The sequence below is a fragment of the Halictus rubicundus genome, chromosome 9 (assembly GCF_050948215.1).
Source record: "Halictus rubicundus isolate RS-2024b chromosome 9, iyHalRubi1_principal, whole genome shotgun sequence".
NCBI classification, from domain to species: domain Eukaryota; kingdom Metazoa; phylum Arthropoda; class Insecta; order Hymenoptera; family Halictidae; genus Halictus; species Halictus rubicundus.
In genome coordinates, this window is record NC_135157.1 from 3,723,409 (window position 1) to 3,739,519 (window position 16,111).

At 34.4% G+C, this 16,111-nt stretch overlaps 1 protein-coding gene across 1 annotated transcript; it reads right to left on the reverse strand.

Annotated features, from left to right (window-relative positions):
• Positions 1-201: 201 nt before the first annotated feature.
• LOC143357160 (uncharacterized) lies at positions 202-11,235 on the reverse strand. Its single transcript, XM_076793441.1, has 8 exons — positions 11,072-11,235; positions 9,538-9,675; positions 6,975-7,182; positions 5,074-5,549; positions 3,642-3,819; positions 2,180-2,401; positions 1,390-1,619; positions 202-509 (listed from the first exon to the last, which is right to left on the reverse strand). Exons 1-8 carry the CDS (start codon positions 11,093-11,095, stop codon positions 348-350), a joined length of 1,638 nt encoding a protein of 545 aa, XP_076649556.1. The 5' UTR covers positions 11,096-11,235; the 3' UTR covers positions 202-347.
• Between the last annotated feature and the right edge of the window lie 4,876 nt (positions 11,236-16,111).

Consider the following 16,111-nt stretch of genomic DNA (forward strand, 5'->3'; position numbering starts at 1 on the left):
AACACGTCTGTACCCACTGTACATCGTGATCCCGCAACAGACCCGAAAGAGGGCGATCCGGTTCCTTCAAAGGATCGTTACGAGCAGGAAAATGACGTCGCAAATTTTGCGACATTACAGGAGAAAAATGGCAGAACTAATATAGAATTAATACTATTTAGGGAAATGTATAACGGACAGATTTCGGGGGGGGGGGGGGGGGGCATTTTCCTGGTACGGAGAACGCGATTAACTGCCAGCTGGCGGGACTCAGTGGTACCCGCCAATACCCATCCTACAGGTCGATGGTCAACAGGTAATGCGCGCCGCGCAGTTTGTCAAGTGTAGCGTTTATCTGTGGTAAATATTTAATGAGTTGCGAATGACTTCGCTATATTTCTCAGCTGTGTCCTCGCTATCTTGCCGGAAGAAGTATAAGGGAAGGTTGCTACGAACTTCACACCACCACGTAATTTATAAGCATCCACAAAATTCTTTTCAACCTTCATCACTAATTCATCTGCGGACACCTGCAATGTAAATTAACAACCATGAAATAAGTAGCTGGAACAGTTTAAAAACGTACCATAATTAAAATTGTACAACCCTTTACATTCATACACTACTAACTGACATCAATTCGGACTTCTATCGTATAGTTGATAATCAATCAGTAAGTATGATCTCAACAAGATTTAATCATTAATATGAAAATTATTCCAAATTTAGTAATATATTATTGAAACGAGAAATTATTGTTTACTCTAAAAAAGATTTTAATATAATTCAATGAAAAGTACAAGCATCAGAAGCTTTGAATTCATTAGAACATCCTACCTACTACCTAAATCCCATAAATATTAACAAAAAATTGCTGTTTACTTGAAGAAAAATGTTAACCCTTCAGTGAACCTTCTAAATGTAGTTTAAAAATGTAATAATTCAATGAATTCATATTTAATACTCATCTGTGTAATAGTTATATTATTAAAAGATACACATTAAATAATTATTAGCATGAATTTGAATGGGTTCAACATCAGTCCCAATAATTCACTAGGGTTAATGTAACTAAATGAGTATCAAAAAGTAAAGCTTTGAATCTTTCAAAACAATCTACGTTTGGAATTTTTAAGAAATTATATATAATCGATCTAGAAAGCTATGAGTATTATCACTAGACTGTGGATCTTTATGCAAAATAAAAATTGTTTACATCAAATGCAAAAAACAAGGACCAAATAGAAATCCTTTTCTGCTTTTATTGATTTTAATAAGCTGAAACTAATAAATTAATATTCCTAAATTCTTTTAATCTGTCCACTGCTTTAAATTGCACTTATCCATTCTTGCCATGAATGCGTAAAATTCGCAGTCTAATTATTACAAAAGATAGTTGTTAATATATACTTCTTTATCGGGCATTTTGCGAACGAAAGCAACGGGATGTTCATCATCTGTGGGATGAGGTATGCCGACGACTGCAACTTCCAAAACGCCCGGATGTGTTTGCAAAAGGTTTTCGATTTCACTAGGTGATATTTGATAACCTCTGTACTTAAGGATCTCTTTTATCCTATCAACGATAAACAATTCACCATCCTCATTATAGTAAGCCAGGTCGCCCGAATGCATCCAACCTACAATTAAAATTAAAATAATCTTATTACAACTTCTGTACCTTTCATCTACAGAACGTCACGATGTCACCTGTCATATTCATAATAAACACAGAACTGATAATGCGACTTTCAATGAGAACTATGAATATTTTAAACAATCTCATATTTTCAAACTTTACTTTTGATTTAAAACTTTGAATGTTCATTTTGTACTGATACTTCGTTTATGGAAAATAAGTCACAATAAACAAAATATTATAAACAGATACACTTTTTGACTAATCTACGCATTTATGTCATGTACATATCTGTAGTTTTTGATCTAGATTACTATTATGCATTTATAACGTACAATTAAAATACTGTTTCAGTATATTTTCTATTTACTGAAACCATTTCTGAAGGATATTCAATTATTAGATACTTTGAATTGCTCTGCGGAAATATAAATTTGCATAAAATTTTTCATAAAAGTTTACATTCAACCGGTACCGTTCAAGGAACCATAGGAATGTGCAATAACAATTCAAGTTTCAGGTAGACTTTACCATCAGTAAAGTAAATATTATTGTTCTCACCGTCTTCGTCTATGGCCTCCTTTGTTGCCGTCGGGTTTTTATGGTAACCTTTCATCATGGTCTCTGATCTAAGATAGAGTTCACCCTGCTGGTCCGGGCCAAGAGCTTCTCCTGACTGGAGATCAATGATTTTGAATTCATAATTTATGCTTACCGTTCCACAAGAACCGATGCTATGACTTGGCTTTTGAGCTGTAGCCACTCCGCCTAACTCCGTCATACCTAGAACAAAACTTCAATCATTGTATGCCCATTCGATTATATTTTCACACGATTTTAATTTAAATTGTATTAGAACACAAATCCGAAGTCTGTGCATTATACACGCTCAAATTTTAACTTTAAAATTTATCACGCAAGATTAGATTATTAATCACGATACTCTTTCATTCGCCATTGCACACTTTTAAGAATGAAAGATAGCTACATATTTGGACCCCAGAGGCAGAGTGTATTATGTCCACTTTTTTGAGAAAATGGCATTTTATATGTTTCTCGCAAAAAATTTTCCATTCTTTCTGATGGTAAAATCTTCTTTTCTAAGTCAAATGGTAAGTCCCTTATTTCCAAAATTGTTTGTATGCAATTTAGAAAAGACTTATGAAATATTATATTTCAAAGAAGATTTTGATAAAGACTTCGAGGAGGTTCCTTTAGTTCGAAAATCATTAAAAAAAGCAATTTTGAACCCTAATTTGGAACCCTTTAGATCCACATTACGTACTACATATACCGAAGAAAAGTACGATAACTTACAGAAGCTTTTGAAATGAGTGCCTAGAAAGTTCCATGAATTTTACAACTTCCTTATAGAGGATCTCAATCCGAGGACAGCAGTTAAACTAGCACAATATATTAAATATTGTCATAAACATTTTATCATTTTATAGTAATATTAAAAATACCAAGGATTATTGACGTTAATAATGTCATAGTTTAATTTGATCTGTTTTAAGCCAGAGATGGTTAAAGTATATTTTTGAGAAGATACAAAAGTGGAACCAGACAATATTAAGTCAAGACATGTTGATGTTAAGTCACTGAAATATTAAGTCCATTGTCAGAGCCAGACAATATCAAATCCAATTAATTTTTTATTTCAAAAAGCAACCTTGTTCAGTACACGATTTCGCTTTTGAACAATAAAATAATATATTTTTATATTATGCGTTCAAAAAATTATGTGTATCTCTAACGGTCCCAAAGTTACAAGCTTTTTACACCTTTTATGTGCTCTCCTCTAAATTTTGAAAAGCGTGACTTAATACACTTTGAACTTGGGGCCTATTAATAATATCAAAAGACCTAAATGATCAGCAGATTATGGTAATTTCTATAACGCTGCAAATTGTTGGCTATATTAATACCTTAAACAACTTTCGGTAGCATTCAATATGAAAACGATATATGTACCGCTGTTTATTTATTGCTTAAATACTCTATATGTTATTGCCATATTTACCGAAAGCTTGTAGTACTATCGCATGTGATAAATGCTTCTTCATCATTGCTTGAGATTCCGGTTTCAGCATAGCACCAGCCACAAGGAGGCATTTTAAACTCGAGAGGTCGTAGTTTCTCAAATCCTTGTATCTGACCAACCGATTAGCCATACTGGTGCTTAATATTAACCATGTTATCTACAACACGATAATCAACAATTACAAAGTGGAATAATATTGGATACTAGTCAATGGCAATCTGATCGTTAAAATCGGATTTGACCGCAGATTAGTAACGACATCTGTTAATGTGGAGCAGGTGTCACTCATTACGATTACGTCACAGGTGTAATGTCTTCCGCATGAAGCGAGCACGTTTTCTTTCTCTTTCCACTTATCTTTATATCTTTATAATGTAAAAGTATAAGCTAGTAAATATATTGTTTTTGTGAGTACGATTACATGTTATTGTTCGCTTAAACGAGAAAAAACCAACAAATAATATATTCAAATTCAATTTTTTATAGTTCTCAAAGTTTTGAGTGATTATAGTGTAATCAGAAAGTTAGTATTAGTGTGTGTATCTTTTTAAAATATTTTCATCAATCGTTTTGTGTACCTCAGAATCAGTCGTTTAGTTTCTACGGTTGAAGCAGAAGAGATCCTTAAATTTTCTCAAGAACCGAATGTGATGAAGAAAAACGATATACAGATATAAAAATTCATGTAGTGGGCACAAAAAAAGAGTTTAATTTTGTCAACCAGTGAAATCTAGTTGTCTGTGTTTGCATTTGTTTGAGCAGTAAAGAAACTTTCAACCTGTTGCGATAATAAAGACTATGCAATTTATTAGAATCTCGATGCTTGTACAAATCAATGGAACATGTTTTCGGATAATAGAACAGATACTTTACACTGATACTTACTGGTTATAACGTTTGATAAAATGTATACTGAGTTGTACATGATTAATTTTAGACTAAAGCATTTTATGTTTAACGTATTCAGACAATAATGAAGTCAGATATCCGGCATTTGTATAAATCAGATTTCATGTATCAATACGAGTGCGTTCGAATAAATAAAATAATCAGTAGCTTTAACGTTCAAGAAATATTTGAATACTAAATATCCGATTCTCGAGAAATTGCCTATATTCAAACAGTGATAATTTCGTTAAAAAATGACCGTACGAAAAGGTATTTATTCATAGATTTATTCAACCTGTATTACGTCAATATTCGGTGTTATTCAATATTACTCTTTGCCTTTTTTAATGTAACTTATTACGTTTTTGAATAGTCCTACGAATAAATGTCTTAATTTTATCTTTAAATTTTAATTGAAAAGTGCTACAAAGTTTCGTTCCAACCCAATACATTTTGAATCGACTGTATGGTCAGATATCAGAAGTTTTAATAAATTAATAAACAGCAACTAATAATTAATTACCTTATGTTTTTCTATGAGTTCACACGCTATTTGTGGCTCGAAATTCGAACCGATTATTTTTTTGCCATGGGAAGCGAGGACCTTGAGGGTGCAAATGACACCACTGATCCAAGATAAGGGACTGAACCATAAAGGTCTTTCCTGGGACAAATCTAATCCGAAAGCGCTGTCCGTTGTTATGAGAACCGTTTTATGCGACAGTTCTACACCCTTCGGCAAACCCGTGGTCCCGGAAGAGAAAAGTATCAGCGCCGTGTCATTGAGATCCGCATCCTCGCATTGGAAATCCGCCACGTCCGATTCACTATGACCTTGCAAAACATCCAAAAAGGAGATACTGCCGGGATAATCGCCAAATGTGACGATCATCGCCGCGGAAGTTTCGATCTTCACTGCATCCAATGCGACCCTCACCGATTTCTCGTTCGTGAAGATCACTTTCGGCTCAATTAGTCTTATGAAATGACGCGCAAGATCTGTAAAAACAAGCATTTTTTAGTTCTTGCTCAAGTGCAGTGTTCAGACAATCGCTTAGTGCATAAACATCTTAAAAATTTGTAGAATATTGCTACATTACTCTCAATTCCTTTTCTAAGGTACAATTTATTTTACGGTTTTAGTGATTAGAACTTCGTTTAGTGATTAGAGTTCGTAATTTACAAAAAAAAAGCAGAAGATTTATATCTATTGTATGCATAGCCATATGTTCTCCAATAGCTGCACATTAACAAAACCAAAATGGAATTCTATTTCGGTTTAAAGGAAATTAATAACATAAATATTTATTACAATCTGTTCATATTGTAGAGCAGTGATGGGCACGTATGCCCAGAGTTGGGCATTATTTAGATAAAAAATTATTTAAATAACGATTCGAATAAAAGATACTTTATCTTTATTCGTTATTCGAAGGATCGAATAAGAAAAGTATCTTTATCCGACGAGTATCGGATAAATACTTTTATCCGACGAGAATTTATCCGACGAATAAAGATAATTTTTTTTATTCGAAGCGGATTTATTCGAACTTCGAATAATTTTTTCATATAATATTCTTATATTAATTATATATATTATATATAATTCTTTTATAATAACGAATAAAAATATTTTTATCTTTTATTCGTTATTCGAAATTTTTATTTAGATAAATATTTTGCCCAACTCTGCGTATGCCTGCCTCAGACAAAACGCTTCCCCCACCAGCATCTCTTTCGTGCAGCACGCATCTTCGTTGCGCAGCGGTGTTTCATGTCTCTGTCTCTCCCCTCCTACATCCTGCCTTAGCCGACCCGTGCACGGTTTATTATGCTGTCTATTCACACCACGAGACACGGATGTGCAGCGAATATGCGCTCTGCATGAAAGAGACGTTGGTGGGGGAAGCAGGCAGCTCAGGGGCCCCTACCGTGCCCATCACTGTCGTACGGCAAGGGGTTAAAACTACTCAAAGAAGAAATACATTTTCGTACAACCCCTGATGTATGAAATTGGATGCAAAAAGCTTTGATTTTGCATAAAGATCCGTAGTCTACTTATAATAGATAAGGTTTTAGGACGAATTAGTTCGTTATAGAATATCCCACTGTACACCTGTAGTCTAACGATTACATATTTATCAATAGATCAAAATGCATCGATAAAATTTATATCAGTAAAAAGATTAAAAGATTTTAAAAGCATGGATATACTATTTCTAAACGATTATAATGTTTAAAAAAGGAAAGAAATTTCTATTTAGCTCCTGTTTCTTGCATATCGATGCGGAACATTTTCATTTTGCACCAAAATCCGGAATCTATTTATCAACATTGATAAGCAAAGTAGCGTGAATAAAAACACAAATTTCTAAGGAAGACATTTTCATAGCACAACAATGTTAAGCATAATTCAAATCTCACTAGTATTCATCCCTGGATCCCAAGGATTGAACGTTGCACCGATGAAAAGCGCGGCGAGGCACGGGGTAAAGCTGTCACGGTGATTATGCGACGCAACCGCAATAATGTCTCCTTTTCGCACTCCTTTTTTCTTTAACCAGAGAGCACATTTTATCGCCCGCTCCAGCAACTCCTCGATAGTATCTTCTTTGCCTGAGACGGGATCCAGCTGTAACATTCGATTGTTCAAATTGCAACATTATTAACACTAGTACTATTAAGGACTAAACACGGTTGGTGTATAGTGTCTTTCTTTAAAATAATGACACGATTTGATTTATACATGTCCTCTAAGATTTTTATTGCAATATATCGTTGAATAACAAAGTTCAGGCAAAAATTATATTTATAATTTCAATAATCGTAAAAGAAGGAACCAGGAAGAAGTCAGTTTTATCTGTTTGGTAGTTCTAGTGTTAAGTTGTCTATAAATTATGACATTGACACCCACAGAGTGTTTCTGCAATCATTGTACAAAGGGGAATGCGTGCGAATTAGTGTAGCGTTTATAAAATAAAGGTCAATTATTTGATTGTTTAAAATTCCGCAACAGGCGTTTACTCGTCACGGTCTTTGTTTATCTACTGTTCGTAACCACCGTAGGATATCGACGAACCACCAGTAGTGCACATTTCTTAGATTAAGCTAGCCATGGTTTGGGAAAGAAGCCTCATCGGTGAACAAAAGTCTTTTAAAAAATTATAGGTTCCATCACCGGTTCCACGAAAATTATTCACACGTATGTAGTAGATACGTGATGGATCGTTATTATGGAAATTTTTCTGTGTACGTGCGTCTTGCTTTTTCCAAATTCGGATCACTTTTACCATAAGTAAGTAAGTATCATATCAATTCTGTCTTGCACTTGAACAATTGATTGCGAACAATTTTCACAGAGTATCAAACACACTGCCAAAATAAGACCGATTAACCGGAATGATTGAAAATTCTAAATGCTCGTCTGTTCTCCAACAATAGTGCTATTTACATTTACAGGTTTTCGCTTATCGCGTGCAATATGGTCACTATTGTGGTTCAATTCAGACAATGTGTCGCCTCAGAAGGCAATACGGCACGATAATAAATTCCTTGAGAATTTCATGATCAATTCAGCTGGATATTCTTTGAACCTGACCTATCACCTTGTAATCTAAGAGAAAAAGCATTTGAAAAAACAACCCCGCGCGATACTGGCCACCTAATACTTCAATACCATTCAAATTACGCATAACGTATTTTTTGCTTTGTCACAATTAAAGAAGGTATTTTGGCAATAACACTTAAGAGACACCCTATATAGCTCATTTCCGAAAAAAATAAATCCTTCATTTTATTGCATCCTTGAGGAAGTAATCACGAGTACACTTTATCATTTCGATTAATGGTCGTAAGCATTATTTGCAAAATTCTATACTCCTTCCTAGGAGCATACAATTCTCTCCTGATACATAACATCGTGACAATACCTTCCTCTTTTGCTAGAACGCTGCTACAACTATAATTTCAGTGATCGTGACACTCCTATATAAGTATAATCTACGATTTTGGACGTGTACTTCAGGGACATGTATTCACGGAATCTGTGAACCGTGTATTCGCGAATTACGTATCCGTGTTCTTAGTACTTGCGATTGTAATTATGTATCATATTCTCCGCGTATGCGGATATAGAGATCCGTAATGTCTGTACACGGATCCGTTCGGCACACGTTCGAGTCCCGGCAACAGATGTTAGAAGTGAGATGCAAGCGAGACAACAATAAATTCACGCTCAACTCTTAGACGCCATACACAGGCATGGCACGGGCACCCGTGTATTTAATATTACTAAGGGCCTGGTCTTCGTAGATTCGCGATAAGGTAGAGTGACCACATTACCGACAAAAATAGGCGAAAAATGGTTTTACGTGCCTCAACTTTTCATCCTTATATGAGAATATTTTTCGCTGGGAAAGGGCTCATTCGAAAGAGGAAGGTTCAATTTAGAGCGCGCTGGTAATGAGCTGAGAAGATTATGCAGATATTTGGTAATATAAGTGATAGAAGTAGGCCAAAAATTAACGATGTGCATGCTGTGGAATGCAAGCATTTTTATGCCATTGAATGAGATTTTTGGATGAAATGGAGAGTAGCGCGCGCTAGAAAATATCTCCAGCTACAAATTGAGTTATATTTTGTCTTGATTCTCTGCGAAATAAAGCCAAAAACTTGAAGCACGTTTCTGGCGTCAGAATTCATAATATTGATAATACAGAACAAAAAATGTGACAAGTTTAGTCACACACTTCAGTTTTCAACATTCGATCAGCTTAGGAATTAACCAACTAACAATGGTAAACTAATTTAAAGAACTGCGATTTTAACGAACTCAGAAACGATAAAAATATTGCAGACAATCTTTGATCCAGTTCAAAAGGTAGTTCTGAAATTTCATAGTGATACTAATGAGGTGATCCTTATGCATTCGAATCGATACGGACAATATGAAATTCTTGAATTATGGATACACTAATTATACGAGTACCTGTGCAACCACGCTAGGATTATTCTTCATCACATCGTACAAGTACTTTCCGCCGCTGGTGTATTTTGAAACAAACGGCACCTTCTTTCCTACGATCACATTATTTTCAACGATGAACGGCTTCCCGGACGATTCCACCTACAAGCAACAATAACGTCAAAAATTATTGAAAATATAAATTCGTCGAAAAGCTATTTCCTCGCGTATCTACATGAACGGGAATTTTCTTAAGGGGTTGCATAGCTTTAAAAGGTTGAACAATAAGACAAATTCAACCATTTTTGTTATATCTAAACTAATGTTTCTTTAAAATAAAATCAATGTGTACATCTTCTTATATGATATTTATGTAGTATTTTCTAAAACGTTTAACTAAATATTTTAAACTGGGAATGCGTGACATTCATTTTCTAAAAGCCTAGAACTAGAGAAACAATTAAACAAAGATAGTCCTCGTAGAAGCCGATTTTTAAAAAACCATTTTCCAATGTTCTAATGAAAACAAATCTTAAACGAATGATTTTTTTACCTAAATAACTTCATACAATTTTGTAGACAACAACGATTTCGACGAATCTTATTTTTTAACCGTTCTTAAGTGTGACACTCTTCAATATAAGATAATCATACAACACTTTTTTATTGTATACGGAGGTTCGAAAATATATTCAAACACTACATTTTCGATTTTCGAAAAATCGTCGATATTAAAATTGTGATCATGTCGTAAAACCAAATAGTACAACCATAAGCTTGGATCCGTTTTGAAGCTTACAAAGCAATGTTCATTTTCCTCTAAACTATTTTTATATGATGTAGTATGTTGGAAACTGAAGACCTATTTTTCCTAAAAAATGCAGAAAATTCAAACGTCTCTAATGTACGATTTTTTTTCTATTGTTTTATGGAACAAAATGAAGAACAAGTCCGATCGTGTAAAGCTATCATGGTGTAACTTATACATACTGCTGTAAATTTGGCGGTACACCTCTCATTTAAAGCTTGATAAAATGACAAAGAAAATCGTACATCAATTTGTAAGGTTTCGTCCTAAGAAGGAAGCTACGATATTTAAACCTATGGTGGTTTCAGCCCCGAAAATAATTTTCAAAGTATTCAGAAATGTTTGAATGCATAGCATTTTCGAGAAAAAACGCGTCTTAAGGTTCTCGTCCGACTGCATCATAAAAAAATCTTAAAATAAAATAAGCGATAGATTATGGAACTAGATGCTTCTAGCTTTAAAATTAATCCAAATTTATTATGGTGCGATCATTTTTCACGAAATTATCACAGTTTAAATATAGGCAATTTACAACAGGCAATATACAAATAGTAAAAACTATATTATAATAAAAAATTTCTTTGGGGCAAAATCTAGTGACTTACGAACTGTCATAAGAACGATCCATATAGGAAAATTACAATCCACCAGGAAGTAGCTTTTTGAAAGTTAATCCGCATTCTTCAAAACATAACAATATAACTAAACATGGTCTCTAGTATTGCAATCTTCGACGAAACAATGTCTTACGTTTTCGTCCTTAGTAGCTGGCATCGCGATGGCAATCCTCGAGGAGTCAAAAACACACTACTGACATTCGAAGTCTCGCGACGTCGACGGTTTGCTACTTTTGTATAAGAACTTTTAACAACGACTTTATCAATTTGTAAGTCTTAGAAACATTAGATGTCCCCTCCCCTTCTCAAGACAGTAGCGTGAAACTGATTAATTGATATATGCAGCCTAGTATATAATGAGATAATACCAGGTCGAGTCTCTTAACGTGACGAGCTAAAATTATTCGTAAATCATTGACTGTATGCAGAAGTATATGGAACAAAAATTGCTTGGTAACACGCGCGATGCATTCGTTTGCTGTTAGATCCTACCCCTCTAAACTCCATCACACAATTGTTATTCTATTTTACTATTTTATTATTCTTATATCTCTATTATTATAATATATTTCTGTTATTGTTATTGCCGTTATTTCTATTACTATAACTTTTATTATTCTTATTATGATCACTATCACTTACCAGTATTGTTAAGCCTGTCTTCAATGTTCCCATCATAAGATTTTGCGTGCGTTTACTTGCAAGCCACTCCAGTGTGATGGTCCAAGTGAGGGCTGCCCGATGGATCCAAATTCGTGAATCTGGAATTCCTTGTGTATTCACTGCACTTGTGAATGACTTACACCGTCGCGCACAAATGTATGTAGCGTTTAGGTTTGGGATTGAAATGCCAGAAAACACAAATTTAACCAGATATTTTTGGTAGCGATATCGTTGAGTGTTACAGCAAGACTAACTCTAATTCTTATGAACTACGGTCTTATATACAGTAGGTTACTATTATTAGGGGTAGGGGTTTATGAGTAAGGGTGTAATGGTTGTGCTTTGGATGTTTTGATCCTTGATCCTATGAATCAGTCAGATGGTCAATGTTGTCAGGCAGTTCGTCAGGAAAATAGTTCGGAGAGTCAATAGAGTTTACTATTGTCGTGAGTCATGAGGATGGTCCGAGTCGATTGTCTATCACACCTCTCCCCCGATTTAATAAAATTGTTACGACGTAACAACCCACCATAAACACAGACCCCTATTAAGGTACACCAAAAAATGTAAAATTTGAAACTTCCCAAATGCCGGTCGATTAAATGACTTTATTACTCAGACGTGACGAAAATGAATATCAGCAGCTTAAAAATCACTTTTAGAATCCGCTAAACTACCAAAGGACGGCAATTACTAGCGAACCCTGCAGAGGGTCAACATTTATTACCCAGACGGACCATACCGTTGCGTTACCTGAGTATGGTACCCCACATGGACTTGAGCCGTTGCCACGAAGTCTAGACACCCAACCAAAAAATGTCAAAACCGACCGCCTACAATTTCCACATTCACCAATCACGATTCATAGACCAGCAAACTCCTTCAAAAACAAAAACGACTAATCCGTGCAAGCGTTACAAAACCATCCCCCAAAAACAACTCCCAAGACTCCAAATCCTCAGCACATTCATCCCACGACTTCAAAACTGATCAGTCAATCAATCAGGAAACACATACTTTAAAACACATACACTCGTCGCTGTGTAAACCTACCAACTATTAGTTTGTATTGTTATAATAAATTTAAGTTACTAGTTCTCCTAGTGAAATTCATTCATCACCCACCCTAGACAAAATAAATATTCTCTCGCCGTTAAATCAGCGAGTGAAGCGGAGCATGCAGTGAAAGTTTCTTTCAAATTACACCATAAAATTTTTTGTTCACGCCACAACAAAAATTTTGGCTATTGCACCAAATTTTCTTTTACTTAAAACTTTTCATGGCTGTGTAATTTTGTAACATTGTTATATATGTTAATGCAGATACTAGAAGTGCATCATATAATCGTTATTAATCATGATAGATATTTCTAAGTTTTCTGTACAATTATCCTTGCAAAATAATTACAATTGTCGCAAGTTAGGAAAAAGGTCTTCAGTTTCCCACCCGTTATATTATGCGAAAATATCTTAGAAGAAAATGAGTTATGTTCCTTGAAAGGTGAAGCTTCAAAGTTACAAATGATTTCTTTATTTCCTATTACTATAGTTTTTTACGAAATTACCGCAGGTTAAATCTCAACATTTTTCCAGAATCGGAAATTTAATGCACAAAATGCACTTTTTGGATCGACTGTATATGTTAAAAAAATAAGCATCTATTTGTTGGGAAATCGTTTCCTTAGATATGACTTAATATTATTCTTTCCCACGATGCAACTGGTTACTTAACCACAGTTAATTGTTCACAAATTGTCATACGTTTATGACATAGCAAGTTCTGTGTATCTATTCACAAACTTTTCCAGATGAGTAATTAGTCTTAAGAAACAACGGTTGGCAATTATATTACTCTATCCCCTGTAAACGAGTAATATTCGTTCAAAGACATTGGTTAAAAAATTTATTTTTTGAGTTTTTAAATACATGCAAGTAAAATATTTGAAACAGAAATCAAACAATTCAAATGAACAACAATTCAACAATTCAACAAATTTATTGTCCTAATATATTGTCCACATTTTCTACAAAAGCTTTCAAAAACATGTTTTATGCAGTGTGTGTATTTCATTTCGTTTTAATAACACTGTCCAACAAAATTAAACTTTTTTCGAATTTTGCAATACCTGTTGGGTGATTCTTATACACTTTGTCATCCTAAAACCGAATCTGAAAGTAGAATTGCTCCATCACGCAACGTTTTCGAAAAATTTTGGTTTTTGTAAAAATGCCCGATTTTGATACGAAACGACGTGTTACGCAAAAACTAAACACGCGAGAAAGTTCAAATTTGAGTCAAGAGATAGAGGGGACTCTCCTCTACATATTCATATAGTCAATTATATTTTTATGGACTTCCTAATAGTTGTAAATGGTTGTTAAAGTTTGAAAATGTGCCGACGCGGGTACTTTGTACACTCTATTTTTGTATTTATGTGAAAAATCCTTTATCTAGCAGGAATTTACTATACAGGAATGCATTCTACAGACATTTCTGGTAAAGAAACCATTCACGAAAAGTATTTGGTTCCCTTAATGTACGAGAAGGATCAGAAAATGTTAATTGACAGCGTGTGCGCGACGCGTTCGCGCCAGACGGCCATTGCAGCCTTTTCGCGACTCGCCAGGGCTGTCGCTATGCGTAGTCGACGCTGGTACCACTCAAGTATGTCTTTGCTTACTATGCTTAATTAAATACACTTTTTTTTGTCTTTTTGGATGCCAATCATTACAAAAGATTATAAAAATACGAGTTATATTCACATTTCATTGTGGAAATGCTTAATAAAGAAAATTGACCGCAGCAATGCGGTGACTGGAAAATTCTATTTTCAGTAATTGTTGTCTTATCTTTATAATTGTAATACCAATGGACATTCAAGATTCTTCCGATTAAAATAAGTCCAAACACTATGTAAATGGGACTATTTTTATCGATTTTATTGATCGAAGTACATAATTAAGACATAGATCGCTCTATATTAAATCGATAAAATCTCGCGAAAGTGTATAAATCAGCCGGACTGTTTTTGTTCTATTCATGACGAAATTATTTTAAAATCAAACCAAGGAATACAATTCCAGCATTAATCTTTCATCAAGATATTTCAACAATGGAAAAACGTTACAAAGGAAAAGACTTATGTGCGGATGCTTGCTGATTACTGCTGGACACTTATTATTGAAAATCGGGATACCAGGAACAAACGTCAAGCAAGGTGGAAACATTTTAAATTTGTTTACATCAGAAATAGGTAAGTTTTTGTATTCAATTTTCTTTATTAAGCATTTCCACAATGAAATGTGAATATAACTCGTATTTTTATAATCTTTTGTAATGATTGGCACCCAAAAAGACAAAAAAAAATGTATGTAAATAGTAAGCAAAGACATACATGAGTGTGGTACCAACGTCGACTACGCATAGCGACGGCCCTGGCGAGTCGCGAAAAGGCTGCAATGGCCGTCTGGCGCGAACGCGTCGCGCACACGCTGTCAATTAACATTTTCTAATCCTTCTCGTACATTAAAGGAACCAAATACTTTTCGTGAATGGTTTCTTTACCAGAAATGTCTGTAGAATGCATTCCTGTATAGTAAATTCCTGCTAGATAAAGGATTTTTCACATAAATACAAAAATAGAGCGTACAAAGTACCCGCGTCGGCACATTTTCAAACTTTAACAACCATTTACAACTATTAGGAAGTCCATAAAAATATAATTGACTATATGAATATGTAGAGGAGAGTCCCTTCTATCTCTTGACTCAAATTTGAACTTTCTCGCGTGTTTAGTTTTTGCGTAACACGTCGTTTCCTATCAAAATCGGGCATTTTTACAAAAACCAAAATTTTTCGAAAACGTTGCGTGATGGAGCAATTCTACTTTCAGATTCGGTTTTAGGATGACAAAGTGTATAAGAATCACCCAACAGGTATCGCAAAATTTTTTTGGTGTTGGACAGTGTAATTTGTATGTACATATCAATAAATTCTATTTATATGCTTCCATTCATATTAATACAGAGCATGTATGTGTAATTTTTCGTATTTACATTAATTACAAGAAGACATTCATTTATACAATAAGCACCATAACTTTTAATAGACACCGTCAAATATCCCACTAATAAAATTTTTCTGTTACACATTTTATTTTTGTTTCATTTTCATTATCCAGACTTTTAGTAGTTTTAGCAAAAAGTAACATTCCTTCTCATTTTTTTGAACATTTTATTTTCTATGTGCGAAAGTCAAATTTACATGCATCAAACGCGAATTAGTTGTGCGTGATATAAATGTCCTTGTGGATTTTAACAAGTAGGCAGCTTCAATGTCAAATTGTGAATCCTCAAACCATTTTCACTTCGCTCGGGCCTCAAATGAAAACCAAGGTAAGGATGTATCTATCACTTGATACGTGTCTATCACGCACCTTTAGGGCGTACACCTCTGTTGGCCAGGTTGCCGCATTTTAGGCGGATTTTGAATTGTTAATAACTAAAAAAT

What these genes read in the sequence shown, in the direction of transcription:
- LOC143357160 (XM_076793441.1), bottom strand. Translation starts at nt 11,095, where the DNA reads ATGCCAGCTACTAAGGACGAAAAC. An exon ending in ATCCTAGCGTGGTTGCACAG is followed by an intron (nt 7,183 to 9,537) that starts GTACTCGTATAA and finishes CGAATGTTACAG; the next exon opens with CTGGATCCCGTCTCAGGCAA. An exon ending in GGATCCAGGGATGAATACTA is followed by an intron (nt 5,550 to 6,974) that starts GTGAGATTTGAA and finishes TTGTTTTTACAG; the next exon opens with ATCTTGCGCGTCATTTCATA.